The following is a 26,822-nucleotide window of genomic DNA, read 5'->3' on the forward strand; positions in this document are numbered from 1 at the left end:
AGCACAGCTCCGCGCTGGGTGGGGGTCAGATAGAGCGGCGAGAAAGAGAAAGAGCGTAGGTGGGGGGACGTGCTGGCTGTCAGGAGACGAGAGAACGAACGGAGAGACTCGGAACGAGAACGGTGAGAAAAAAGACAGAGAAAAGAGAGAGGCGGACGATTCGTTGGAAGGAGCGAGACGAAGGGACTCGAACGAGAGAAAAAAGACGCGAGAAACCCAGAAGTGGGCGGGGAGGGCGGGGGCGGGAGAGGGAGGGGTAGACAGAAGCACGGGAACAGAGAGAAGAACGAGAAGGGTACGCTTCTCGGGTGGAGACGCATACACACGCGCGCGCGTACACCGACGTAGAGACGGGCGGGAGAAGCCGGCGGTGGTGGGGATGACCGCAAGAGGAGAGCAAATAAGGACGGACGCACGCGGTACGGGCATTGGTGGAACGAGGACGGACGATCGACTCTAGAGGAGCACCGGCGGCGAGATAGAGGGGAGGAGGACGGAACCACCGGTGAGACTGGTGTCTGGCGAGGGGAAGGGGGGACTGAAGGGATAGAGACAGAGCGAGAGCGGAGAGGGACCAGGTGGGAGGGATGATGAGGCTCGGGCGCAGGCTGAGAGAAATTGTCAGAAGCGCCGTGTCACTTCTCCGCGGTGAGTCGGCCCGTCGTGACCTGTTCTCATGGACCTTGTCTCCCCCCTCCCTGTGCGGCCATTGTCTATCTCGCTCTGTCCGTGTGCCAGTGTGCATGATACTCTCGCGTCGCGGTGCTCTCGTCCGGTAGCCGCGGCCCGTTCTCGAATCGACGAGTCCTTTACTCGTCCGTCGTCCTTCGCCGCGCAACGACGCGTACGGTGACGCGCGCCGCTCGGGTTTTTCAGTTCGAGAAACGATACTGGAGAAGAACAGTGGTGTGTGCCGCCTCCCCCCACCTCCCTATGGAGGAGCAGAGTATCGAGATATCGAGGGACTGCCACGGAGGCTGACGCGCAGAGACGTTCGAGCGCCCCCAGCGATCATGCGCGACGGTCCCTAGGGGCTGAAGAAATCGTCGCCTCTCTTCTTGCGATTATCTATTCGCCGTGTTTCGACCGCCACACGTGAATATTCCGTCTCCTTCGGAGAGCGTCGTGCTCGTTTGGATGTTTTGTGGACCGTAAGCGCAGTGACGATAAAGAGATATCGACGGATTAGCTTCGGTTTTTTTTTTTGGTGGCCGTACCCGCCATGGCGGAGGTTCGTGATAAGTGCAACGTACTCCGTTTGTTTGGATGTTGAGTGCCCAGGGCCGACCTTGGGGCTCCATGAGTCGATCACGACGCTGACGAGAGAAGCATGGATTACTCGACGAAAGGTACGTCTCTTTCTCCGTCGCTCGCGGTCAGGTGATCGAGCAACGACGATCGTCGATAAGGGATTCGGTGACGGGCCAATGGCGATCGCCGCGAATGACCGTCTTTTTTCCTTGGGCGATGCTTTTCTGTCGAAATATTCGAGTCTTTCGAGTTTTTTTCGGTCGTACGTTTAACCCTGACGATTCTTTTTCTTTCGTTTCTGTTTCGACTAGCCAAAGATGGGACAAAATTGGGCCTGAAATGTAGGGCACCCTAAAAGAGGGGGTGGGACCCTTTGAGGTTAGAAAGTCGCTTCAGGGTTTTCTTACAAACGGAAGAAAATTAATGTAAATCAATGTTTAAATGCAGTATTTTTAAGGCAATGTTAGATTCCCAACTTAGATTCGATATCTTAGATCGACCCCTTAAGAATATTCCATAATTATTTAGAATCGACTCCTACGATAAAACAGATTGTTATTATTGTAGGTACTACCATCTTCGTTGGATAAACATATTGCGCACCAGAAATTAATCTTACAAAATTGTAAACAGATTTTTTAATATTGTATAAATTATTTTTTTAATTTGATACTGTACAACAAGTGTTACAACAATTATTATTTACTGCCCTTTAATCATAGCGACTTGTTTGCTCCAATGCCTCCATAATTATTCGCGTAAATTAAATTCGGTGATTACGTTCTTGATAAATCTGTGGAATTCGGGCAGATTTTGTCTTCCATCTTTGCCTCGAAGTCTCCGTTCAGACTTTGAGAAAGGGACCACGAGCTCCGTTAGATCGCCAAATAGGGGTTCGTGGAGAAAAAGATATGCCACGCGTGGTAGAGCGATGTTTATATACTGCAAAAATATTTTCGTTGGACGCGTCGAGTCAGGAAGACCCTAAATCGTAAAAAGTAACTTTTTCCTGCTCTTCAGCGTTTTGTTTTCGTTTCGTTTGCCTTCCTCGCCCCTCCCTTTCCCCCCGGGGGAGCTTTAACGAGGCGTCTATTGTTTTTTGATCGACCTAACCGCGACGTTAACGTTGATTCATCGGAGGCTTGGGAACATACGAAGGCGACAAGATGCTTGGAAACGGTCGAAATTCGATAGCTAACGAGTCGAGTGCACAAAGAGGAGAGATTACGATCACCGGCGACTCTTATCTCCCTGCGTTTCTCGATTAACGCACAAAATGCTAATGCCCATTAAGAATACAATGGAATTTTTGTTACGCGAGGCCACGATCAGTAATGGGGATTTCGAATCAGTAAAGTTCAAGTTATACAAATATTTGGTACTCCAAATCTTTCACTCATCTAAAAATAAATTTAATTTACTGATCGATACAAACAATGCACGAATCGAAACAAATGCTTGTGAAATAGAAGAAATGAGACTTGGAAAGACCATGACTTAGAAACATGATTATAGGAAACGGTTACGTGGATGTCGTATCTGTTATCGAACGATAAGCTTTCAAAATATATTCTTTCGCCAGCGTCAACGATTAGTCCAGGAATTCTAGGATGAGATGGCCATCTTTTGGGAAACAAAATTCTTCCAGAAATCTTGGAATTCTTTCATTTCTGTGTAAACCAAATAGAATTGATTAAATTTTAAAGATGATTCCCAGAACCGAGGACAGTTAAATTTTTAACTTTAGCTTCGTATTGGAATTTCATCAACTAGTTATAAATTCTATCCAGTTCACGTCGTTTCTAGATCGACGGAATAATTTATTTTAAATCGTAATTGTATTCTTCTTGATCAGCATTTTTTTTTATCAATTTCATCTTCGTGGACCTTGTCTGGATTTTACATTCATGATTCACCGTTCAGAGCTAATAATCAAATTCGTTATCTCGCTGAATTCAGGAACACGTATACCACAAATAGAAATTAAGAATTCTTCTAAAAACTTTGTTAATTTGGAGTATAATTTTTCCCCCGTAATTGCGATATTTCCCAAAGATGGGGAAAATTTAATTCGAATAATTGCCATATAATAGGACCAACGCAAGAATTGGAGTACACATTATCGTATTCCAAGTTTTCATTTTCGTTTTACGGGTAACGGGTAAACGGTTGTTTATATTTAATTCCTCGCTGGAAATTTGTATCCAGATAAGAAATATGTCCCCCATGACCCCCCACCATCCACCCACGATTATCGTCGTTCGATCAGACTATGTGGCTGGTCGGTCGCGTGCAATGGCGACGCAAGCAGCGGCTAAATTTCGCGCTTCGAGACGCCGCTAGAACGAAAGCTTACGAGATAACGAGATTACGCGGATCGAGAGTGACGCAATTGAGCATCCTACACAGAACCAGTTTCCAGGAAGTTCTGGTATCGATTTTTTCGGGCGTCGTTCGATAGCCACGATTCAATATTGCTCGACCATACCATTTCGTTCGGTATTAACCTGCTCGTAATTTCCCATTTTTCGATCGCAAACGCACACGTGCGCGATCACGGACAAACAAAACAATTAAACAGACGTTGTTCCACGGCTAATTCAAACATAACACAGTCAACAAAACGACTATAACAAAGACCAAAAGCTTCGATTCGTTTTTCCCATCTGTAACTTTTCTGTTATTAAAAATAAAATTAACGCGAATTTTTTTTATTTAAAATGAGTCTGGGAATCGACAGGAGGGATTTTGACGAATTTGTAGAATAAAAAGAATGGAGATCCTGAAGAATCGACTCACTTGTCCGCGTAGATAAGGACCTTTCGTGCTCCTTTTATCTCCAAAGCACCAACGGTCCTCGAGAATCGACGTTCCATAAAATTCTATAGGAACCATTTCGTCTCCCAAAATCTGCGTTCGCGGAGGATTAAATGATTGGAGACGGTGAAGAGGGCCATCGATTGCATTTAATTGGATTAATTGGTTTTTGTAAATGATAATCGATGGAGCGTACAGATAAGAGATTTGTAAATTTCTCGATTTTGGAGAAATTTCCGATCCTCGAACGACGTTGCACGAGGTCTTTTTAATTCGACGTGCTTGCGTGTTTATTACGTGGTTAGAGAATATAACGCGTGAGTTATGGTTCGTGTTTTTAGATTTAAATTGGGTCAGCCTCCCCTCCAAATGGGGTTGGGCAAACTTTATTTCCGAATAAAGATTTCGAGATCATTCGTAAATTAGAATATGGGTGGTTCCGGAGACACAAATATAAATTTTCGTGTTATTTTTAAAAAATAAAAGTTAATTTACCAGAGTGGAGAACGGTTTTATGGTAACGGGTTTAAGAGTACGTGGATTCGTTGGAAAAGTAATAACCGAGAAAATTATGTTTCCTTGAGGGGGAGCAGGAGCAGAGCGGGGCTGCAGGTCCCTGGAAGTCGGATCAGGGCGTGGCGTGCAAAATTCAACCGCTCCCTTTTCTCACCCCCGTGGCGGGGGTGATCTCCCTCTCGACGAAACATTCCAATTAACGGGCGTCTAGTTAGGACAGACTCGATGACCTCTTCCGGCATCGAAATCTCCGGGAACCGCCCTTCGTGAATCTAAACGTGGACGAAATAACTATCACAGCACGATCCTCGAACGAGTAAGAACTAAACTGGCAATTATGGAATTAAATATTTAGTAGAATTAATTGCAACCCCTACGAATCTTAAGAAAGAAGAAACTCTGGAATTTGATAAAATTCCAACAGCCACCGTAAATAAACTCAAAGATCGTCGTTTTTATTAAAAAAAACTTATGTAAAATCCTGTTATCGAGGTTTGTGGCGTAGAATTTCGTTATTTCTGAACACTGTACGTCCATCGAAGGGAATTTAGCGTGGTCTGCACGTGTGTCGTTGGGGAGTGTGTGTTCCCAGCGATCTATACTAAGCGTAGGTATGACAACCGCGTCTAGGTACATGCGGAAGCACTCGGTTGGGCCACGTATACGAGGATTCTTTCCGTGACATCCTTTACACCAGGTTATACTGCGGGATAGCTGCACCACGCGGCCAATCGTAGACACCGAGAAAAACTTGGTACACCGAGCTGTCGACACGTATGTAATATCTTCCAGCGCCCAACCTGGCGGATCGATCATCCATGAATCTGTTAAATTTATTAGAGCGATTCCTCAGGGTCGCGTTGGGCCGCCATGGTTGAGATTACCGCGCGACAGATGGCCAAAAGACAAAAGTTATTTTTCACGAATGACAGATGGACGACCGCAACTTCTCGTTCCGCGAACCTGAGGAATAATAAAACGATAGAATAGACGTTCTCGATATTCAAATTACCCTGCGAATAAGAGAAATATTTAATCAGTTGCAATTTTACAAACATTAGAGTTCTTTCGATATGATTTTTCCGGTCAAAAGTGTATTTAAATGTTTATTACGCCGATTAGAGGATTTAAGATATTAGTCGTGGTTTGTGTTTCTGGGTAAGAATACAGTTTCACAAGTGTTTTTAGTATTTTTTATTCCGGTTCCCAAACGGTCGTTTCTTAATTGCAAACTGTCTTCTCAGCTACGCTAAAATCAACTTTCAATAATAGATAGTATGAAAAATAAATTTTAATCTCGCGACGAATGAAATGAAAAGGATCGATGGAGGTTGTGAAAACGGGAGGAAAAGAATGGCGATCGATAGCTTAGAAACTGTTTTACCGCCGAAGGGGAAACGAGATCCTCCGTCGTTCCGCTGGCTCGCGATCGAAACAGAGAAAACGGCCGCGGAAAAATTAGAATGTCGTAATTACAAATTCGTTCTGGTTTCACTGGCTGGCCTGAGAAAGAATTTTTCCGCGGCTTCGATCCCTACGAAACCGCCTTTCATTTTCCATTCCTGTTTATTGCCCCACGGAACCTAACTCGAGTTCCCAAGATAACCCTGTAAACGTGAGAAACGCAACACTCCTGTTTATCGCTTTCAGAGTACCAACTGCCATAGCTTCTCTTACGAGTATACTCAACCGTTGTTACGCTATCAGTATTCTCTTATTACCAATTTTAATCGATCGATAAAAATTCCTATAGCAGTCGATCGTTAAATAATTACGCCAGAGTGGTCCACGAGTCTTCGTTTCTTTTAGTCGGTGTTCAAACTTGAATAAAAAATTGTTCGATGTAACTACCGTTGTATCACAAAATAACGTATCGATTTCAAGTACTTTCTATTTAAAAAAAAAATGTATAAAAATTCCTATAGCAGTTGATCGTTAAATAATTACGCCAGAGTGGTCCACGAGTCTTTTCGTTTCCTTTAGTCGGTGTTGAAACTTGAATAAAAAATTGTTCGATGTAACTACCGTTGTATCACAAAATAACGTATCGATTTCAAGTACTTTCTATTTAAAAAAAAAATGTATAAGAATTCCTATAGCAGTTGATCGTTAAATAATTACGCCAGAGTGGTCCACGAGTCTTTTCGTTTCCTTTAGTCGGTGTTGAAACTTGAATAAAAAATTGTTCGATGTAACTACCGTTGTATCACAAAATAACGTATCGATTTCAAGTACTTTCTATTTTAAAAAAAAATGTATAAGAATTCTGGCAATCGTAATCTCCTAAAGTTCTTTATCGTTCTGGCAGTTACCGTTTCGAACAAAGAAGAGAAAAATTTCGTTTTGAGAAGCGTAATATATCGTCGATATTTAGGTTAATTTGAGGACGATCGTCCATTGTTCGAGCAAAATGTTGCCCGTTTCTGGCTGGAACGTCTCGGGCAGTTACATTGTTCGCATGTGGTAGAGCACGTAGCGACCTAAGCGCGACAAAGTCGTCTCGAACGATTTCGAAACAAGCTATTATCTCGACGGAGCATGATCGACAGGCTTTCTCCGAAAAGGCTGATCTGTCGTGTGTAAACACAAGAAACGACCTCTGCTTTGGAAGCAAACAATTCCAACGGTGGATCGAACGACTCGAACAAAATGAAAAAAGAAGGTTCAGTGTCCTCGTGTAACGAGTCGTTCGTATTAAACTTATTTACCTTGATTCTTCGTCGTTCGTGAAAACTAACTTTCTGACCGATTAATTCGATTTACTTAACGTGAACCCTTTTGCACGGTAATTATTCCCCTAGTTTATTCTCTGATTCGATTTCTTTTCGTTTTCCAACCTTTTAAAATTTCTCTCAAACACACGTGTTCCCCGAGATTATACTTCGGCGTATAATAACAATAGCGATAATACAGCCATACTTCGAGATACTAATCTCGGAGATTATGAAGCTGAATCTTAGATCAACGAACAACGATATTCTCGTCAGATAAATTTTCAGCGCGCGAAACCAGATTTCGACGGTCAAAGTATAACGATGTTCAATATCGAGAGATATCGATCTTCGTCATCACGAAACTAAATCTTCCATCAGCCTCTTGGCAGACGCGTACGACCGTTTGCTCAGCTGAACTTTGTATCCGACGATTTACTAGAAACCTAATCGCATCGTATAATAATGTATACTCCGATGATTTTGATATCGAACGATCTATGTCACAATATCACGTCTTCGATTAACGTTTCTTAAATCGATCTTCGGATCGCGTGGGCACATCCTTGTAGATCTCTCGACGTGCTTGGAATTTTTAACCGATCTCTTCGAAAATACGAGCATTATTTTCAAAGGCGATAGAGATACCATTAGATAGCATTCATTGACGTCAACGAGATACTTGGAGCACACAATTTCGAATTATCATATATTTTGCATCGATATCGGAAACTTCCTGGAAAATTAGACTTTTTTTTAAACGAATTTTAATCTAAGAATTAAAAGAAAAAAAATATAATACGTCTAATTTCCAATCTTCGAACTTCAACACGTTCACTGTCCATGACCTGTATATGGGTCAGATCACTACGCTATTGGATACGCCGCTGAGAGATCGGACAGTGAAAGATTTATATGCCAATTGGAAGTTAAATAATTCCGTGTAAAGAAACGTACATGTCCCTCGTGTGATTGCGTAATCAGAAAAAGAATTGATGGACAATCGAGGCGATCGATACGCGTTAAGCAACGCTCCCCCGTAATTATTTCTCCTCCACCGGTCGAATCTGTAATGATCGACGCGAGGGACCGTGCATTTTCCACCAGGAATTCTTATCTACGGCGTCGAGTTAGCGGCCGGAAAGAGACGGAGCAAAAAAAGAAAAGGGAAAAAAGCAAAGCGTGTGTCACCGGTGGTCACCACCCGAGCACCAGAGAGGGTGGCCAGGGTGTCACGGGTGGGTAGGTCCAAGGTTGTCAGGGCTACGACTCTCGAAACACACTAACCGACCGCCATCTTTGCTTCTCCTGCGTGCTGCGTGGGTGTATCCGAGCGTGGAGAGAGCGGGGATGAAAGGGAGAGCGGGACGGGGGAGGGAGAGAACGGAACAGAGCCAGAGATGACTGGAGCAGAGAGAGAAAGAGAGAGAGAGACGGAGGAGGACTCGGTCGAACGCGGAGAGGGCCGCAGCGATGGAGAAAGATGGACGGACGGAAGCTGGTGGGGGATGAGATAGGGGAAAAGGGTAGAGGAGGAGAAGGTGAAAATGTGGAGAGAAACGAAGGGTACGTGTAAACAAGGGGGAGTGGGAAGCGCGAGTGCAGGGAGAAAGGGACACGATCGTTCGCGTGGGTGCGTTTCTGTCTGTGTGTCAATTTACTGTCATCCATTAAGCACAGCTCGCATTCGTCAAATTTGAGAAACGATATTTTCAGTTTAAAAACGAAGGATTAGGAGCAGTCTTATCCCAAAACAATCTTCCTAGAACCATTAATCCTGCTGGGAAAAAAATTATTCTGCAACCGAAAAAATGCTATCAGCAATAGTATGAACAGTCGAGCGCTGCAGGCAATATTTACTTGGTGGAAATTTTTTTTTTTCGCTGTTACGATTTGCAAAGATGAGTTAGTGTCTGCCAAAATGTCAGAATTTCAGGTTCCACGGAAACGCATTCGTGACGTTCGTAGTAATAAACTCGAAAGATAAGGGAACGCTAGAAAAGAGACGGAGGGAACGTAGAGGCGGTGGAGCGAGTGAGGGGGCCGATAAGGCGAATCGTGGGAAAGAGACAGCGATATGAGCGCGAGAGTGGGGAGGTTACGGAGCACCGTAGGGGGAACGGAGCGGGAGTAGAGGAGAGGGAAACGAGATAAAAGCTCGGACAGATGAGAGGCGACCAATGGCGAGCATCTCCCCCACCAATGGTTCAGCGCAGCATCCTATGATTCGTAGGAGGCGCGGGTCAACGGAAGTGCGCATGTACGCCCTCGATGGACTGAACTGACACTGCTCCCTTTTCCACGGCCCTCCGCGACACCGACTCTCCGGGGGTGCATTGCGGATATAGGGCGTGGCGTCTGGCCCTTCGCGACGTCGCGTCGGGAACTCGAAAATAGGGCTGGGACTATACTCGAACCCTACGAAATTACGCTTCAATGTTCATGCTCGAATCGGAGCGGACGCTAGATAGCTATTATTTCGACTCCAAAAATGAAATTTGAATATTTTATCGAACAACGATAGTGGAATTGGGGCTGGAATTATTTCGATATTTGGACCGTACCATTTAAAGTAGAATATTTGAGTATTTATAGATTAATATTGGAATTGGAGCTAGGCATTATTGGAGTAGTTTGTTGTACAATAAGATTTGAATATTGATATTCGAAATAGGGAGTCGATTTATATTCAGACCTTACGACTATCTCTGAATTTATAGATTAATATTGAAATTGGAGCTAGGCATTATTGGAGTAGTTTGTTGTACAATAAGATTTGAATATTGATATTCAAAACAGGGAGATTTATATTTAGACTTTACGAATATCTCAAAATTTATAGATTAATATTGGAATTGGAGCTAGGCATTATTTGAGTAGTTTGTTGTACAATAAGATTTGAATATTGATATTCGAAACAGAGAGTCGATTTACATTTAGACCTTACGAATATCTCTGAATTTATAGATTAATATTGGAATTGGAGCTAGGCATTATTGGAGTAGTTTGTTGTACAATAAGATTTGAATATTGATATTCAAAACAGAGAGTCAATTTATATTTACACCTTAGGAATATCTCTGAATTTATAGATTAATATTGGAATTGAAGCTAGGCATTATTGGAGTAGTTTGTTGTACAATAAGATTTGAATATTGATATTCAAAACAGAGAGTCAATTTATATTTACACCTTAGGAATATCTCTGAATTTATAGATTAATATTGAAATTGGAGCTAGGCATTATTGGAGTAGTTTGTTGTACAATAAGATTTGAATATTGATATTCAAAACAGAGAGTCGATTTATATTTAGACCTTACGAATATCTCTGAATTTATAGATTAATATTGGAATTGAAGCTAGGCATTATTGGAGTAGTTTGTTGTACAATAAGATTTGAATATTGATATTCAAAACAGAGAGTCAATTTATATTTACACCTTAGGAATATCTCTGAATTTATAGATTAATATTGAAATTGGAGCTAGGCATTATTGGAGTAGTTTGTTGTACAATAAGATTTGAATATTGATATTCAAAACAGAGAATCGATTTATATTTAGACCTTACGAATATCTCTGAATTTATAGATTAATATTGGAATTGGAGCTAGGCATTATTTGAGTAGTTTGTTGTACAATAAGATTTGAATATTGATGTTCGAATCAGGGAGTCGATTTATATTTAGACCTTACGAATATTTGAATATTTCTGTTCGAATTAATCTCAATTAAAATAGTTCACTATTCGGATATTTAACTAATATTTTAATGCTACAAATGAAAAGTTATCTAATTTATTGAATACTCTTAATCACGTGACAGTATAATTGCGAAATCCTCAACGTCCTAACAAATACGTAGATCCAATAAGTATCATTCTCCGAATTGTGTTGAATCAACGATAAAATAGCGATCGAAGAAACACTATTTATCGATCTATTTAATATCATCGAGTTTCGTTCGTTCAGACGTCGGTTTAAAAGATTGATGGATAGATAATAATTAACGGTCTGCAGATGCGATTCGTTGTTCTTGAATAGAATTCGCCCAACTCGAGAGAATATCGGTCGGTGAAATTCGGAACAGATCCTTCCGTCGTGACAAGTGGAAATCCAGGTGCTTTCCATTTCTAACGATCGCCGATCGCCAGAGACCCAATCGTTACGAGGCTCTGTGAACCACGAAAACCGATTTCTATTCTTCTCTCCCATCTAGCGTGGCTCGACTTGGACGTATCGATAGGCAAATTGCGCTTTCGACTGCGACGAACCGACCGAGATCGAGCGAATTAAACCCCGGAGAGCGTCGGTTTCCAATTTTCTTTTCTACGAATGGCTCCGACGAGAATAATCCAATATTTAATCGACGATGCAGCTCCCGGATGCAACGAGGAGCATTAAACTAATTTATTGAACCAATAAGATAAACATATATCAATTTATTCTTGACGATCGTGAAATATTTAATTCCATAATCGATGCGATTCTTACATTTTATTTCTTCCTCCAGCATCGAAGTCTCCGTCTCGCGACAATCCCTGTATCTTCCGATCGAAAGAAATTATTCGTTCGGAACTTATCCGGTTTCGGTATGTAAATAAATATTTCCGGTAATTGTGTTTCTCGTTCGCTCGATTAATATTTTAAAAGTAAAATTTCTTGATATACCGATAAACGGGGTTAGTCACGCTGTTGCGAAGATAAGTGTGTTTTTTATATCTTGCGGCTAGATAAATGTTTATTTGCTCCGTTACGGAAACCGTCGTCACGAACCTTCGTAAATCTCTCTTTTCTCGCTGAGCGCCACTCACCGAGATAAAATTGATTTCCTGTAATCGACTGTGTACTTTCCCTCGGTGTCGTTATTTTTCCCTCCAGATACCACGAATTTTTTTTAACTGAAAGCTGAATTCAACGCAGTCCGCCTCCGAGATACAGAATTTTCACTTACGCGATCTTACGTCTTCGACGTTATCTCGAACGTTCTTTTCATCCGACAAGAAATTAGATTAAGCTCTATTGACAATCACAAATGTGATCCGTATTATCGAACCGTGGCAGGAAACAGACAAAACATCTCGTTATCAACGTTCCACGGTCAGCTGACACGATTGCTGACTTTAAAGATCATTGTCGTCCAACCATTGCGCATCTTTTTTACTAACTCTTGTTTCTACAAAACCAATATATTCTTGCGAGACTCGTACAAACTTTGTTACAATGTCTCCTTTCTCGTTTTAGAAATCCTTTGTTTAGCCTTCGAAACACTTTCAAAACACTCTAATATTTTATTTAAACTCTTTGAATCTTCGAGATCTTCGATATATTCGAGATTCTCGATATTCTCGATTGACAAGATACTATCGAGGACTCGTCTCGATCTCGATATTTTCGAGACCTCGAACACCCCTATCTAATATTTGCAATATGCATTTTATTCTTCGATACGTTGACATGTTCGTAATCGTCTCGTGTTTCCCGATTAGCGTTCGGTGGCTTTGGACAAATGATCCAGCGTGTTAATGATTTCGAAAGCGCACAGGATCACGTTCCTCTCGGTATCGGTATCGCGAAACGTTTTACGGGGAGCACGGGTCCCGTAAATCGCTCGTATCGAATTTATTCCCACACTGGAGCGCAAATGCGCGCGCTAAACGTGCACGCAAACCGCAAGCCAAGTTCGAGCCAAGCGGGCGAAAACCCGTTTCGTACGCGTGATTTACGCGCATGAATAAAGTCACCTGCCGCCGGCAGGTAGTACGTTTGTCGCACGGTAGCTCGTACAGGTTTATACGAGTTCATTCCTTCCCATCTTGTCGCAATTTCAATGAATCATTCGCCGCGTACGCGTGGACCAAACCTGAACCGTCGACCGACTGAAATTATATTAAAGCAACAGAATGTCGATCGTTACCCTTCGTTAGAGGGGTTGTTCGATAAATAATCAAGCACATACGTTGTACATTTCTCTATTAACACGTTGACTGCCGTGAGGGTCACCGGTGACCATCATCACGAAAAATGCATTAAACACGATTATAGAATTCGCCTTATCTGCTGTAAATAATATTTCAACTTAATATGGCGTCGCATAATAAAAGATTCTTGTTGAGCAAAACACATAAATCTATCTATATATATGTATAAAATAAAAGGCCTGACTCACTGACTCATCAACGCCTAGGCTAAGCCCTTGGACATAAAAAGCTGAAGTTTTGCACAGAGGTTTCCTTTATGATGTATACAAGAAATAAGAAAGGATATTCTGAAATTCAACCTCTAAGGGGGTGGAAAGGGGTTGCAACGTCTGTATAAGGAATATTTTATTTGTGGTCGGAATTACTTGAAACTTGGTCTTAATGCTCTTTGACATAATTAATCAAACACCTATTTCGGCATTTTAAAAAAATTCAACATCTGAAGGGGTGAAAAGGGGATGCAACGTTTGTATGGGATATATTTTGTTCATGGTCGGATTTACCTGATACTTGGTCTGAATGCTCATTGATACACTTATTTCGCATTAAAGTTGCCTTATTTCCGTAAATGGATCTAGAAACTTCAAATTTAACATACAGGGTGTCTCACCCGATTTTGACATCTTCATTTTCTCGCTATTGTTACTCGTAACTAAAAATGTTTCAGCGGAGGCTTGAATGGTATCGAGTGGAGCATATTCTGATGTTATTAGTTTTTTCGTAAGTGGACGCGTAAAGGTCATATAAAGGTCAACTTTGTTTTTTTAAATGGAACGAGGTATTTTTTAATACATCAATCGATTCAGCTGGACAATCGTTATAAAAAAGTACTAACTGTGTAACGTCGAAAAATTAGTAGTTTAGGAGATATTTCAATTTAAATAATTTTAAAACACCATTACTGTTCTACTAAGACGTTAGCGTTTATTTACAGGAATAGTTCAACGTAACGACCATTTACATCACATGTCATTACTTAAGCTATATAAAAAAAGTTATTTAATAACAAGAATAGTTAGTTTTTAATTGGATAGTGAAAATTGACTATAGTGATATCTTAAAATGAAATACAATGAAATTCATATGAAATAGACTTATGGTATAAAAAGAAGTTATATAATAATAAGAATAATTTTCATATATCCAATGAAAATTACTAATAGATGTATGTAATTTTTAATTGGATAGTAAAAATTGACTATATGTAGTGATATCTTAAAATGAAATACAATAAAATTTTTATGAAATAGCCTTATGCTATAAAAAAAGCTATTTAATTATAAGAATAGTTAGTTTTTATTTGGATAGTAACTACTAAATAAACGTTAACGTCTTAGTACAACAGTAATGGTGTTTTAGAATTATTTAAATTGAAATATCTCCTGAACTACTAATTTTTCGACGTTACATAGTTAGTACTTTTTTATAACGATTGTCCAGCTGAATCGATCGATGTATTAAAAAATACCTCGTTCCATTTAAAAAAACAAAGTTGACCTTTATATGACTTTTACGCGTCCACTCACGAAAAAACTAATAACATCAGAATATGCTCCACTCGATACCATTCAAGCCTCCGCTGAAACATTTTTTGTTACGAGTAACAATAGCGAGAAAATGAAGATGTCAAAATCGGGTGAGACACCCTGTATAAATACGTAATTATTATCTTATTACTAAACCGTTGCAATGGTGTAAATTCGCTTAAATATCGGTATGGGTGTCGTTATGAAGATCTTTTGAGACGTTAATTACGAAAACGGTATCAATTTTTAAATGTAAGATGGCGACATGACATAAAATTAAAACTCTATAGAGTCGAATGGGGGCTTAGAAGGTTTTATGGAGCAACAATATCTATTTCCGAGGGAACTAAACGGTTTCCTGTGCGAGCGAAGCCGCGGACAAAAGCTAGTCTATCAAATAATGCACCAAGTTATGTTCCGTCGAGTAGTACCGAGGCAACGTCGATCGCGAGCGTTATCTCGCCATAATCGCGGATCGACTTCTTTTTCTCCCAACTTTATTTTCGTCCCCGTATCTTTCTCGGAAGCGTGCTCCAGCGTCGGCTGCAGGATCCTTGGAGTCGGTTTCCAAAGGCGCGTAAATAAGGACGATTGCGGTCAGGACGTTGCTGATAAGTGTCATTGTCCCAGCACGGCGTCGTTCTTTGCGGTCGTCAGCTTCCGGAATACGTCAGGATCTCCGCGACACGATCGTGTCCGACGCTTATTACGACCAATTAAAAAAATTTACAAACAATACGCCATTATCGGTCGATACGAACGGCTAACGGCGATGGGAAACGCTGTAAATCTCCACGAATTCCTCGCGAACGAGTTTGTAATTGAAATTTTTTTATTATTAAAATCGCAGTGGATCCATCGCGTTGTCTGTGAACTCCTATTAAACGTAACATCGGTTACCAAACTCGAGAAGGAAACGCGTAACGTTTAGAATTATTTTAGGAAAGTCTAGCGAAATTCACAGTGGACGCGACAAAAGCCTAACTTCGCTCGAGTGATTCTATTCTGAATTGTATTCTCACGATATTGCGTTGCTAGCTTCATCGTACAGAATTCTTGATAACGTCTCTTCCTCTTTTTAACGTCAAATGTTTCTCTTTGTTTCAGTTACTGTTAAGAGTGATCCCGATCAGGGACACAACGAGACGCAAGCGGATGCTGCATCGCCACTATCGAGCGTAAGTTATTACATCGTCTTTCATAATCATTTACAAACATACTTCGTTTATAATTACCCTCTGAATTCGACACTACGAACCGTTGGACCTCAAAGATCAATAGTTTGAACACCGATAAGAGAGTGTGTCCGGTCGGATCGTTGAACTCGCCTTCAAACATGGCCGACCGCGACGGACTCGGAGAATTATCTCGAAATAAAATCTTCCATAACCTTCAAACCTTGCAACCTCGTTAATTTTTATATAATTCAATAACTCTCTTCCAATACTCGAGGTCAAAGCCACGAAAGCCTTAAATCTCAAACTCTCTTTCAATGCTTGATAATAATAATTAACATAAAACTTGATAGTATACAAATTTTGTATTACGCATTTAACAAAATTTTCCAAAAACCCATAAGGAAATCCAGACTAGAATAACCCCTCAACTCTTTCGATACGTCGAGCTTCCAGAAATGTAATACTTAAGTAAATCATTGTCTTCTAGTGCAACTCGTATCGTACCAAAATATAGAAAGCGAGAAATAAACGCACGTCGAAACAGTCAAATTAAACAAATTTTTTAACAATATACGACTACAGTTAGTATCGAAAGGGTTAATAGTTGACACGCAGGGTTGTTAAACTCACTCCTAACCTGATTTTCAGGTGGAGTTACCAGAGAGCGCTCATCCGTGCCCCGCGTGCCCTACGGTGCTGCCCAGCTCGCGGGAGCTGACGAACCACCTGCGCGGGCACAATTCGCCGCGCAGCACCGACTGCAGCGGCGAGGACGATTACTGTTGCGGGGTATGCAACAAGGTGCTAAGCTCGGCGAGCTCGTTGGACAGGCACGTGCTGGTGCACTCCGGTGAGCGTCCGTTCAAGTGCAAGTACTGCGAGATGGCGTTCACGACGAACGGGAACATGAACAGACACCTGAGGACCGCGCACTGCACCGCGTCGCCGCATAGTTGCACGGACTCCGAGGGCAGCAGCGACTCCGAGAAACCATCGAAACAGAGACACATCGAGGAGTACAACAACAACGAGATTGCGAAGAGGAACTCGCCGGACTTCATCGACAGGCAAGAAAAGTCGCCGAGCCTGACGGGCAAACGGAAGTGCACGGACTATCTGAGCGACAACGAGGGTCAGAAGAGGCACAAGATACTGTTGAACGACTCGAGGACGGAGATGAAATCGCGTCCGGACGACAGTCAGAACGTGTACAATTGCCCGGTGTGCGGTAGACAGGACTTTGCCACCAGCGCCCTCCTCGAAGCTCATTTGGAATGCAATCATCCGGAGTTCCCCGCAAAATGCGACGCCTGCAACCGGTCGTTCAAGAACCATCGGGTGCTGAACCTGCACCGTTTCATGAACCACTTCGCGGAGCACTCGATAGGGAGCACCGCGAGGAACCTGAGGAACTCCGTGGTGGGATTCAACGATCTGACCTTCGTGGATTTCTCGTCGGACAAGTTCCCGACGATCGCCAGGGCGGTTTGCGAGCAGTCCTTGCACCGACCAGCTTCTGGTGAGGTAGCAAAGTTCCAGTGCTCCAAGTGTTTGAGAGCGTTTCCGTGCAGATCAGCCCTGGACGCCCACGAGACCGACTGCGGGACCGCGAACCCGCAGTCGAGACCGATCAGCGACAACCAGTCCAGGAGGGACGACTTCTTCGCAGGACTGGACCTCCAGAACAAGGCCGCCCTCACCGAGGCCAAAGAGGGCAAAGACCTGGCCGACATCCAGAGCATCATATCGGTCACGTCTGGTCCTATACTGCAAAACTTTCCACGATCCGATGCCAGCACACCGGAGAACAATATGAAATTCAACCCCAGTGTCGGCTCGTCCGGCTCTTCGGGCACGTTCTCGTCGGAGTACCACGAGGAGGAGGCACAGGATGCGTTCGCCGCCGAGTTCAGGAAGATGAAGATGAAGGGCGAGTTCCCGTGCAGGCTGTGCACCGCGATATTCCCGAACCTGAGGGCGCTGAAGGGCCACAACCGAGCGCACATGGGCGTGGGCCCCGGGATGCCGTATCCCTGCAACATGTGCTCGTACACCAGCACCGACAAGGCTACCCTGGTGAAGCATCTGAGGTCGCACAACGGCGACAGGCCGTACGAATGCTCGTTGTGCAACTACGCGTTCACCACCAAGGCGAACTGCGAGCGCCACGTTCGAAACAGCCACGGTAAACTGACGAGGGAGGACATAAAGAGCGTGCTGATATACCATCCGAACGAGAACTCCACGAACGAGAGCGTCGAGAGGAGCTCGCCCAGGGTGATCAAGGACGACGTGCGAAAGAGCTTGGTGTACCCGAGCGACCGTGACGAGCTGCAGCATCAAACGCAGCTGCACTATCCGTCGGTGCCTATGGAGAGCCGTGGCGAGATCAGGATAATAGAGGAGGCGAAGCTGCACAACGCGAACTATTACGAAAAGACGGAGGCGTTCCCGAGGCCCGCGCAACCGATCGAGCTGACGCAACGGAACCCGGCCGACCGGAAGCCGACGCAGGACGGCAAAACGGACTACACGAAGCTCGACGAGGATCTCGAGTCAAGGTCATCGGAAGGCAGCGTGTCTCTAGTCAGTGATACCAAATCAGATTCGCACCAAAGAATACAAGCTAGTCCGATGAACTTGAAGAAGGGTCTGAACGCGTCGGAGAACGTCGGCGAGGACGGGCCGTTGGACCTGTCGATGGACGTACTGGATCTCAGCAAGAAGTCGAAGGACAAGGAGGACAACGAGTTCGTCGCGTCGCACGAGCACTACGGAAAGAACCAGAAGGAACTGTACAACGCCACCAGCCAGCTGTTGCTCACCGAGGCGCTCCTGAAGGCTGGACAGGGCACCTCACAGCCGCCATCTTTGGAGGCGCTGTACGCGAATGCGCACCTCATCTACAGAAACTTCGGAACATTCCCCGGCGGCGTGGGCGCCGGTATTCTGCCGCCGTACCTGTTCAATCCTCACGTGTTCGGGCAGGACTTCTCGATGAAGGAGAGGCTGCAGAAGGAGCTGGTCAGAGGCCTGCAGTTAACCAGCGGCGGCACTCTGGTGGAACCGCCGTCCATCGGTGGTACCGGATTCCCGGCTTTCCCGCCCAGCAGAGACATGAACGCTCAGGCCACCGAGCAGAACGACTATGCGAAGCTGATCTCCGCCAAGATAGCCAGCAAAGCGTTGTCCAGCCGCGAGAAGCCCGACAACCACATACCGTCCGCGAACTCCGTGAAGATGGTGATCAAGAACGGCGTGCTGATGCCCAAGCAGAAACAGCGACGATACAGGACGGAGAGGCCGTTCACCTGCGAGCACTGCTCGGCCAGATTCACCCTGAGGAGCAACATGGAGCGACACATCAAGCAACAACATCCTCAGTACTGGAGCCAGAGACCCAGGGGCGGTCACTCGACCAGAGGCAGGCCACCCTCGAACAACCCGACATTGCTGCAGAATCTCGCGACAACGCAAGCCACGCAACCGTACCCAAACATCCTACCGAAAGCGGAGCAACCGGCGAGCTCCGAGTACGCGAAGCATCCAATCTCGGACCAGGTGAAGTACGCCATCCTGGCGCAGCAGTTGAAGGCCAACAAGGTCGAGGAGGACTCCGAGGAGGAGCTGGTGATCGACGAGGACCCGCAGGAGAAGGACGCCCAGGAATCTCAGGAGCAGAAGAAGTGCACGAGCCTGCTGAGAGGACAGCTGGAGGCAGACTCCACGAAGGAGATGGCCACCGTGAAGGAGGAGGTCGAGGAGCCCTCGAAAGCTGACTCGGAATCGTCCAACACCGAGTCCGCTCACAGTGACAACGCCGACGAGGCAAAGACCTCCGACACGGAGAAAGCAGCGGAACCAGAGGACGCGATGAGCGACAATGCAGGCGATCGCGTGTTCAAGTCGGACCCGGACGAGGAGAAGCAAGAGAAGATGGAGGACGGGACGACGGACCTGGCGAGCGTCTCCGAGCTCCTGGACAACGCGTCGCAACAGTACCAGCAGTTCCAGCCGCAATACCTGAGCGACGAGGAGGGCCTGGTCGCGTCGAACAGCGACTGCAACAACTCCGGTAGCGACGAGAAGTCCGACTCGGTGAACTCGCTGAACTCCGTCGCCACCGCCTCGTCGAAGAAGAAGAAGAAAAAGAAGAAGAAGAAGAAGAAGAAGTCCGCGTACTCGATGGCGCCGAACCGCGTGATCTGCCCGTACTGTCAGCGACCGTTCCCGTGGACGTCCTCCCTGAGGCGACACATTCTGACGCACACGGGACAGAAGCCCTACCAGTGCATCCATTGCTCGCTCCTGTTCACCACGAAATCGAACTGCGATCGCCATCTGCTCAGGAAGCATCACAAGGCGAACCCGAACAAGATCCGCAGGTCCAGGAACTCGTCGTCGCCGGAAAGCCAGGCAGTGATCGGCAACAACAACTCTTTCTCCATGAGAAACGTGCCCGAGAGGCCATACAAGTGCAACCAGTGCCCCAGCTCCACGTTCTCCACCCTGGGGAACCTGAAGAAACACCGTTCGACCAAGCACGCGCGCAAGACGAAGTGTAGGTCCGACACGCCGTCCAGCGAACCGCAGAACAGCCCGCAGGAATGCACCAAGCAGAACGAGCAGACCGACTACGACAGCCAATCGTCGAGCGTGTCCGAGAGCATGGAGACCTCGTCCGTACCGGAGCTGCCCAAGACGACCGTGAACACCTCGCCGTCTACCAACGACACGCCCAGGTCCAGGAGACCGTCACCGAGATCGTCGCCGGGTCCCAGCGACGTCCCTTTCAAGTGTCACCTGTGCGACTGCGGTTTCGCCGAGAGGCAGGACTGTCTGGAGCACATCAAGATGAATCACAAACGATCGTACGAGATGCTGGTGGCGAAGGGCGCCCTGGACATGGACATCGACACGGCCGAGGACCAGCAGCAACAGCATCAGCCGCCACCCCATCATCCCAGCGACGGCGAAGAGAAACGGGGACGTTTCCCGGACTATAGTAACAGAAAGGTAAGGTCTTGGTTGCTGTCTCCTCGTTGCACGTCTTCAAGTGGACTACTTGTGTTCTGTAATAGATCTCATTAACGAAGGATCCTCGCATCAACTAAAAGGTTGGCTCTTCCAACATTTCCAGGTGGTATGCGCGTTCTGCATGAGGCGGTTCTGGTCCGCGGAGGATCTGCGTCGACACATGAGGACGCACACGGGCGAACGACCGTTCTCCTGCGACATCTGCGGCCGTAGGTTCACCCTGAAGCACAGCATGTTGCGACACCGAAAGAAGCACGAGTCCATCGACTCGTCGATGTACGTGGGCACCAGCGGCGACGAGGAGAACTCGCCCACGCAGCCGCCGCCTATCACGCCACGGAGCCAACAACAGCCGCCGATCCTGGTGGCGGCGAACTCCGGGAATCCCAGGATCCAGGACAGAATCTCGTTGCCCACGGTCGCGCCTGTAGCCACTGGCGACGCGGCGCCCAGCGGACTGATGAGATTCAATCCGTACGAGAAGCTGACTACCCTGACAGGGAAGCTGGCAGGCATCCCGCAGAACGCGAACCCCGACGCCAGCGAGAGCGCGGACGATTTGATCTCTAACCTCCTAGGAATAAGGGACAAGAACTTCATCGACCGGGTGCTCCAAGCGTCGGCCGACGACGCTGCCAAATTGCTGGGAGTAAAACGCAGCCACGAATGAAGCCCCCTTCGCCCGCTGACCCTGGACATTTCACGACCGTGCCTTAGGTTCCTCCCCCTCCTCGTGCTAGGCGAAGTCGACTGGTTGACTGAGTTGATCTTCGTGGGAATGTTAGTGTTCTTAGGCGTACGAAAAAAAAAAGGTACACGATACGCGGGACTTTGACGCGTCTGCTTCAATCCTTTCGTTACCGGGGCTTGTACAACGATTACAGTTCGTACGGGAGACCGTCCGTGATGGTTGGATGCTGAAGATGTTCGCTACGTAGAAGCAGTTACTGAGTTAGCTGCACTAAACAGCTATCGTGGTAACTTTTTACTGCGTGCAGTCAGTCTGGCGATAGGATCGGGTCCGCAACCAAAGACGTGGAGTCATGTATTTGTAAAAGACTCTGAAATGATTCGTTGCTGAATTCGTTGAGACGACAAAACGAAAGACTATTCGATGGATGTTTCATATTCTTTTTATTGTTGCACTCGATCGACAGTCTAACGGTAAAGGTATCATCTTGTGAAAAAAATCTTCAATTCTGAGAGAAAACAATGTCCAACTGTTGTTCGGTTTTATTGGTTTTTTACCGTGTTTATTATCAATTAGAAGTAATACCGTTTTCCGTCGCTTTATTCTATAAACTTTCTTTCTTTTCTCTCAGGAAAGAGCTTCTGATGGTATTTTTAAACGAAGATAAAAATTGCAGTGTCGATCAAAATGAAAAACATTTCGAATTAAAAACAAAATTTCGCTTTTGCGTATATTTAGCGAGTCTCGACGGTTCAACGATGGTTTCGTCGATCTCAAAAAGGTTTCACCGGGTTTCCGCGTGGATGCGTGAACGAGTCGGGAGGAACATGTATCGATTTCGAAGGTGCAGCGCCACTTTACCCTTTACAGCTTAACTGTGTAGCCAGCGATTGCATGGTCGCTGCTCCTACTTTCCCCGTTGGTAATGTGCCTACAGTTTCTTGTTTCTTTCGAATCGCGCGCGTTTCAAAACGCGAGTGGTGTGTACTCGCGTGTATTTCTCTCTCTTTCTCTCTACTCTGTATTATGTACATATATATATCCATGCACGTGTGAAGTACACGTTTCTAGTAACTATAAGGGTCGGCGTCGTACGCCGAAAGAACATGATAGCCTTGCCAATACGGAGATGACCATAAGCAAAGGAGGATGAATGTGCCTGTGTGTCGAGATGGCAAGGAGAGCGTCGGTATTCGAACGTGGACGCCCTACCTTTACAGACCGGGCCGTACTGAAATCCAAAGATACATTTTACACAACGAATTAAGTTAGCCATATACGTACTTCTATTTATTGTTTGTCACGTACTTAGAGCCGGGAATTCGCAGCGCGCAACGAGGAAAACTTTTCCCCTCCCCCCTTATTGATTGTCGAACATGGGGAACGAAGTCTCGATACGTGAAACAAAGTCGCCGAAAGAATCGAAAAAGCGACGAATCGATTATCGATCGAGTCTCCGTCGACTCGATTGGTACAGTCGCGTTCGTTCTCTCGGTCGTTATTGTGCAAATCGAAAACACGGTCGACGATAATTCGTAAAGTAGAGCAATATAGAAAAGTTTATCATGATATATATAAATATATACATATGTAATAATCGATTTCTATTCCGTCGCGTAAAGATTACTTGTATATAGATAGCCTAATTAAACACTCTTGGTAGGTCTATGTTTCGCGTCGTGCATAGTCCATGTTAATGAGTTCTCTCAGAATGAAACTATATTTAAATGCAATTATACCAAATAGTCGGTTACGGTTCGATCGCCGTAGCGTTTATTTCGATATCTCGGGACGCTCGAACGCAAATCGAACCGACCGATAAAGATTTGTATCTCCTAATTGTCATACTTTCTCCTTTTCCTATCCCTCTACTCCACTTTTTCTTTCCGTGCTTTTCGTCGTTCACCACCGTCAATCCCTGTTGCATCACACATAACACACACCTACATTCACGCGCGTGCGCAAGTGTTACTTCCTTCTGTTTTCTTCGTCCGTTTCCCTCCCTTTGTCTCTCTTTTATGCTCACTGTATTTATTCTTTTCTAGCGAGAGCGGCTGCGTATGAATCGACGTGCGCTCGTCAAAAAGTCGAGCCGTTGAAAAGTTCGCTCGGGGTGCTTTCCGTTTCGCTTTAAACGCGTCTCGCTACGAATACGACGCGACTTTAGAGTATTTTAGGTTCCTTCTCGATGTTGTTTTACACACGTATCGCGCGGTATATTTATTACGAAATAAACTGCGTAGACATTTAGTTGAACGTCGACAGGAACCGTGGGCATCGAATCTACGACAAATTCGTTGCACGTTGTATGTATACATAAAGAATGACACTTTTTCCGCGTCATCGATTCAATCAATGATAGGGATTCGCGACGCATCGAACTCCAAGGCCGAATCCATTTCGCAAACGAGCGGGGTAATCGCACCCGTAATTTTAAGGTTAAGAGCGTTTCAGGGTCACAAACGAGGCGATTCGACGATTGTTTCGATCGAAGCATGAACGTGTATAGTGAAAAAAATTTACGTTGCACACGATTTATGTGAACCCTACCACGTGTAAATATAGGACATACTGCAAGTATGAAAAGTCGGAATGATCGAGCTCGAAACTTAAGATATCGGTGATAGACCCCACAAAAATTTGTATATTTACTTTCGTTATCATTTCGACTGTGTATTTATTAACGAAGTATCGAAACGACTTGTAATACGAAACAAACATTACGAAAATCAAAACGTAAATTAGCTTTTGTTCTTTTTGTATGTTTCACGGAAGACACCCCTCGTAATTTTGCACTGAATCGGCGTTTCTTTGTTCTAGTACGAAGCTTATTTAAAGGGAGAGCAGAAATTTCATCGCTCGAACGATCTTGTTTTATTTGCAATTTTCTGACGGAAATTTAGTTGCTGATTTAAATCGAGGGTAAGCTTGTCGATGAGTTTTCCAAAAAGATCGGGATTAAAATTATACTACGTGCAGCTGAGACCACATGGATGAAAAACGTTCCTCTGAACTTATGCCCAAAAATGCTATATTGAAAAAATATAGATAATCATAATAAATGTTAAAATTATACACGTGGACATAAGTTTATAGAAACTTTCTTTTTCTATTTGGTCTTGTTAACTTATATAACAAAAAAATTATTAAAAACATCAGGCTAATCTCGATCATTTTAAAGAAACAAATAAAAAATCGTCGACCAAAATGTCATGCCTGACGAGAGAAAAATTAGCCCAACCTAAACCTAATCCTATCTTTAACGTTATCCATACCGCATACTTAAGAACATTAAAATTCGCCAAGAAGTATTTTGTACGTAAATATCTATTCAAGAGCCACCTTCGATTTTAGGTTTAGGTTAGGCTGTCTGATGTACCTAATCGACAAATCCACCGATTCGAGAGTACTTCGGTCTCTCAGTTCTATTTCAGAATTTCAAATTTCTCGCTGCCAAAGTTAGCTGCTAATCTTTTTCTTGATGCTGTAATTTTCAGTTACGGTCGAACAGATTTTTGGCGGGAATGTATTTAATCGACGTCGATGTACAGAAACAAACAGGAAACGCTGTTTCAGGCCTTGCTTAACGTCGATGCGCCGCAACGTGTCGGCGAAGTCTGCGTAAAGAACGTATAAAGTATGTAAACGATAAAAATCTATTTATTAAAACGGCGAATACGTTTGAATCTTTGGAGTGACGTTTTTCTTGATTCGAATTAAGAGAATTTAAGCTATGGAGTAATTATTGTAGCGCACGTGTACATGATTATGTTGTATCCTTGTTTAAACTTTGCCTATGAATAAGAATATACGATATCAAAACGACAAACCGACGATTCGTTTTTTCATTGCGTCGTTCTTTCAGATTCTCGATGATTAACATGTACGTTATAAATAATTAAAGAGAATTTTAAATACTAATAATAATTAACAGAGACGAATACAGGAGAGAACCCAGATTTGAAATCTTTTTATAGTAACCTAAATAATCAAATTCACAGTTAATTCAGGTTTCTTTTTGCGAGTACGATACTTTTCCTCGTTGCAAATAAAAAAAAATGGAAACAAGGGAGAGGTAATAATGAATGCGCAAAGAGCCCATTTCCACAATTTTATTACCCGTCAAATACTATAATATTTCACTAATAGTAACGTCCAGTAAATAATGTCAATTAAAATAATAAATTATTAGGAGCAACCAAGCGTGCATCGCTATGTACATGTAAATATTACACATTTCACTAATCTGCGCTCTACTTTAAAACGCTATCGACAGAATAGCGTCGAATGCCGATATAAGAAAGACTTGCTTATATTTATTTATTCTTAATGTTTTTTTTTTTTTTCTCTTAAATCTTTGCACTTCCTCTTTCCAAGTCGCTCGGTGAGACATATATTGTCAAGGGATAAAACCTCGCGTCCGTTGTTCGTTTCAACGTCTGCCTGTTAAAATGTTTCGCTGTTACGGTTATACAAACGTGTGCGTTCAACGAGAAAGACACTCAACTATTAAATGACCAAACAACATCGAGGCTCGTACGGAGCTTTCTATTAAAAAGATTCTCAATCTTAAACGATCGAAGTAGCTAGCAACAAGTATTTCGCTACTCCGGCGCATTAAAACATCGTCATATATCTTCCTTAATTTCTCCGTAAGTTACAAACGTGAGTTAACAGTTCCCGGAAGTACTGGTCACGGTTTGAGAAATCGCGGAGAGCGACGGAAACCGTCGAGAAAACACGAACAATGTGTGTGTGTGTGTATATATATTCATATATCAATTAAATGGACGCGTCATCGCTACAAAATCTCTGTTAACGCGTTTAAAACCGGCCTAAATAAATCATCTTAAGTACTTAACGTTAATGTACGATAGTGGAGTAAAACCATGGTGTGCATGCATATATATGCGCAGGTCGGAAGTATGATACAGTTATTGGCTGAAACTCTGATCCTGGATAAGAACTAGAGCCTTCCTTCTTGTATATGTTTTAAAATACACGGATACACGTGACAAGTATTCATGGATTGACGTATAATCAACATCTTATCTATGTAACAATATCAGTTACAATGTTTCAATTTCTATTATTACTATTTTGTGTAAAACGCA

At 44.1% G+C, this 26,822-nt stretch overlaps 1 protein-coding gene across 5 annotated transcripts; it reads left to right on the forward strand.

Annotated features, from left to right (window-relative positions):
- The first annotated feature begins 669 nt into the window (after positions 1-669).
- Positions 670-25,651, forward strand: LOC122400735 (ras-responsive element-binding protein 1). 5 transcript variants are annotated; one of them, XR_006259385.1, is made up of 5 exons: positions 670-1,349; positions 15,910-15,980; positions 16,629-20,996; positions 21,121-24,630; positions 25,206-25,651. XR_006259385.1 is itself a non-coding variant. In XM_043402350.1 (4 exons), the coding sequence occupies exons 1-4, from the start codon at positions 1,331-1,333 to the stop codon at positions 21,685-21,687; spliced, it is 5,025 nt and encodes a 1,674-aa protein (XP_043258285.1). In that variant the 5' UTR covers positions 670-1,330; the 3' UTR covers positions 21,688-25,651. The 5 variants fall into 5 exon arrangements, 2 of the variants coding, with proteins under 2 accessions (XP_043258285.1, XP_043258286.1); XR_006259384.1 differs by having other exon boundaries at positions 21,121-24,444; positions 24,529-25,651; XR_006259386.1 differs by having other exon boundaries at positions 21,121-24,014; positions 24,529-25,651.
- The last annotated feature ends 1,171 nt before the right edge of the window (positions 25,652-26,822 follow it).

The sequence above is a fragment of the Colletes gigas genome, unplaced genomic scaffold (assembly GCF_013123115.1).
Source record: "Colletes gigas isolate AHSC1104 unplaced genomic scaffold, ASM1312311v1 Colletes_gigas_Sc00020, whole genome shotgun sequence".
NCBI classification, from domain to species: domain Eukaryota; kingdom Metazoa; phylum Arthropoda; class Insecta; order Hymenoptera; family Colletidae; genus Colletes; species Colletes gigas.

Bases quoted from the DNA above. Each gene is read 5' to 3' on its own strand.
- LOC122400735 (XM_043402350.1), top strand. The intron at 15,981-16,628 runs GTAAGTTATTAC...CCTGATTTTCAG, and splicing joins CTGCATCGCCACTATCGAGC to GTGGAGTTACCAGAGAGCGC. The intron at 20,997-21,120 runs GTAAGGTCTTGG...CAACATTTCCAG, and splicing joins CGGACTATAGTAACAGAAAG to GTGGTATGCGCGTTCTGCAT.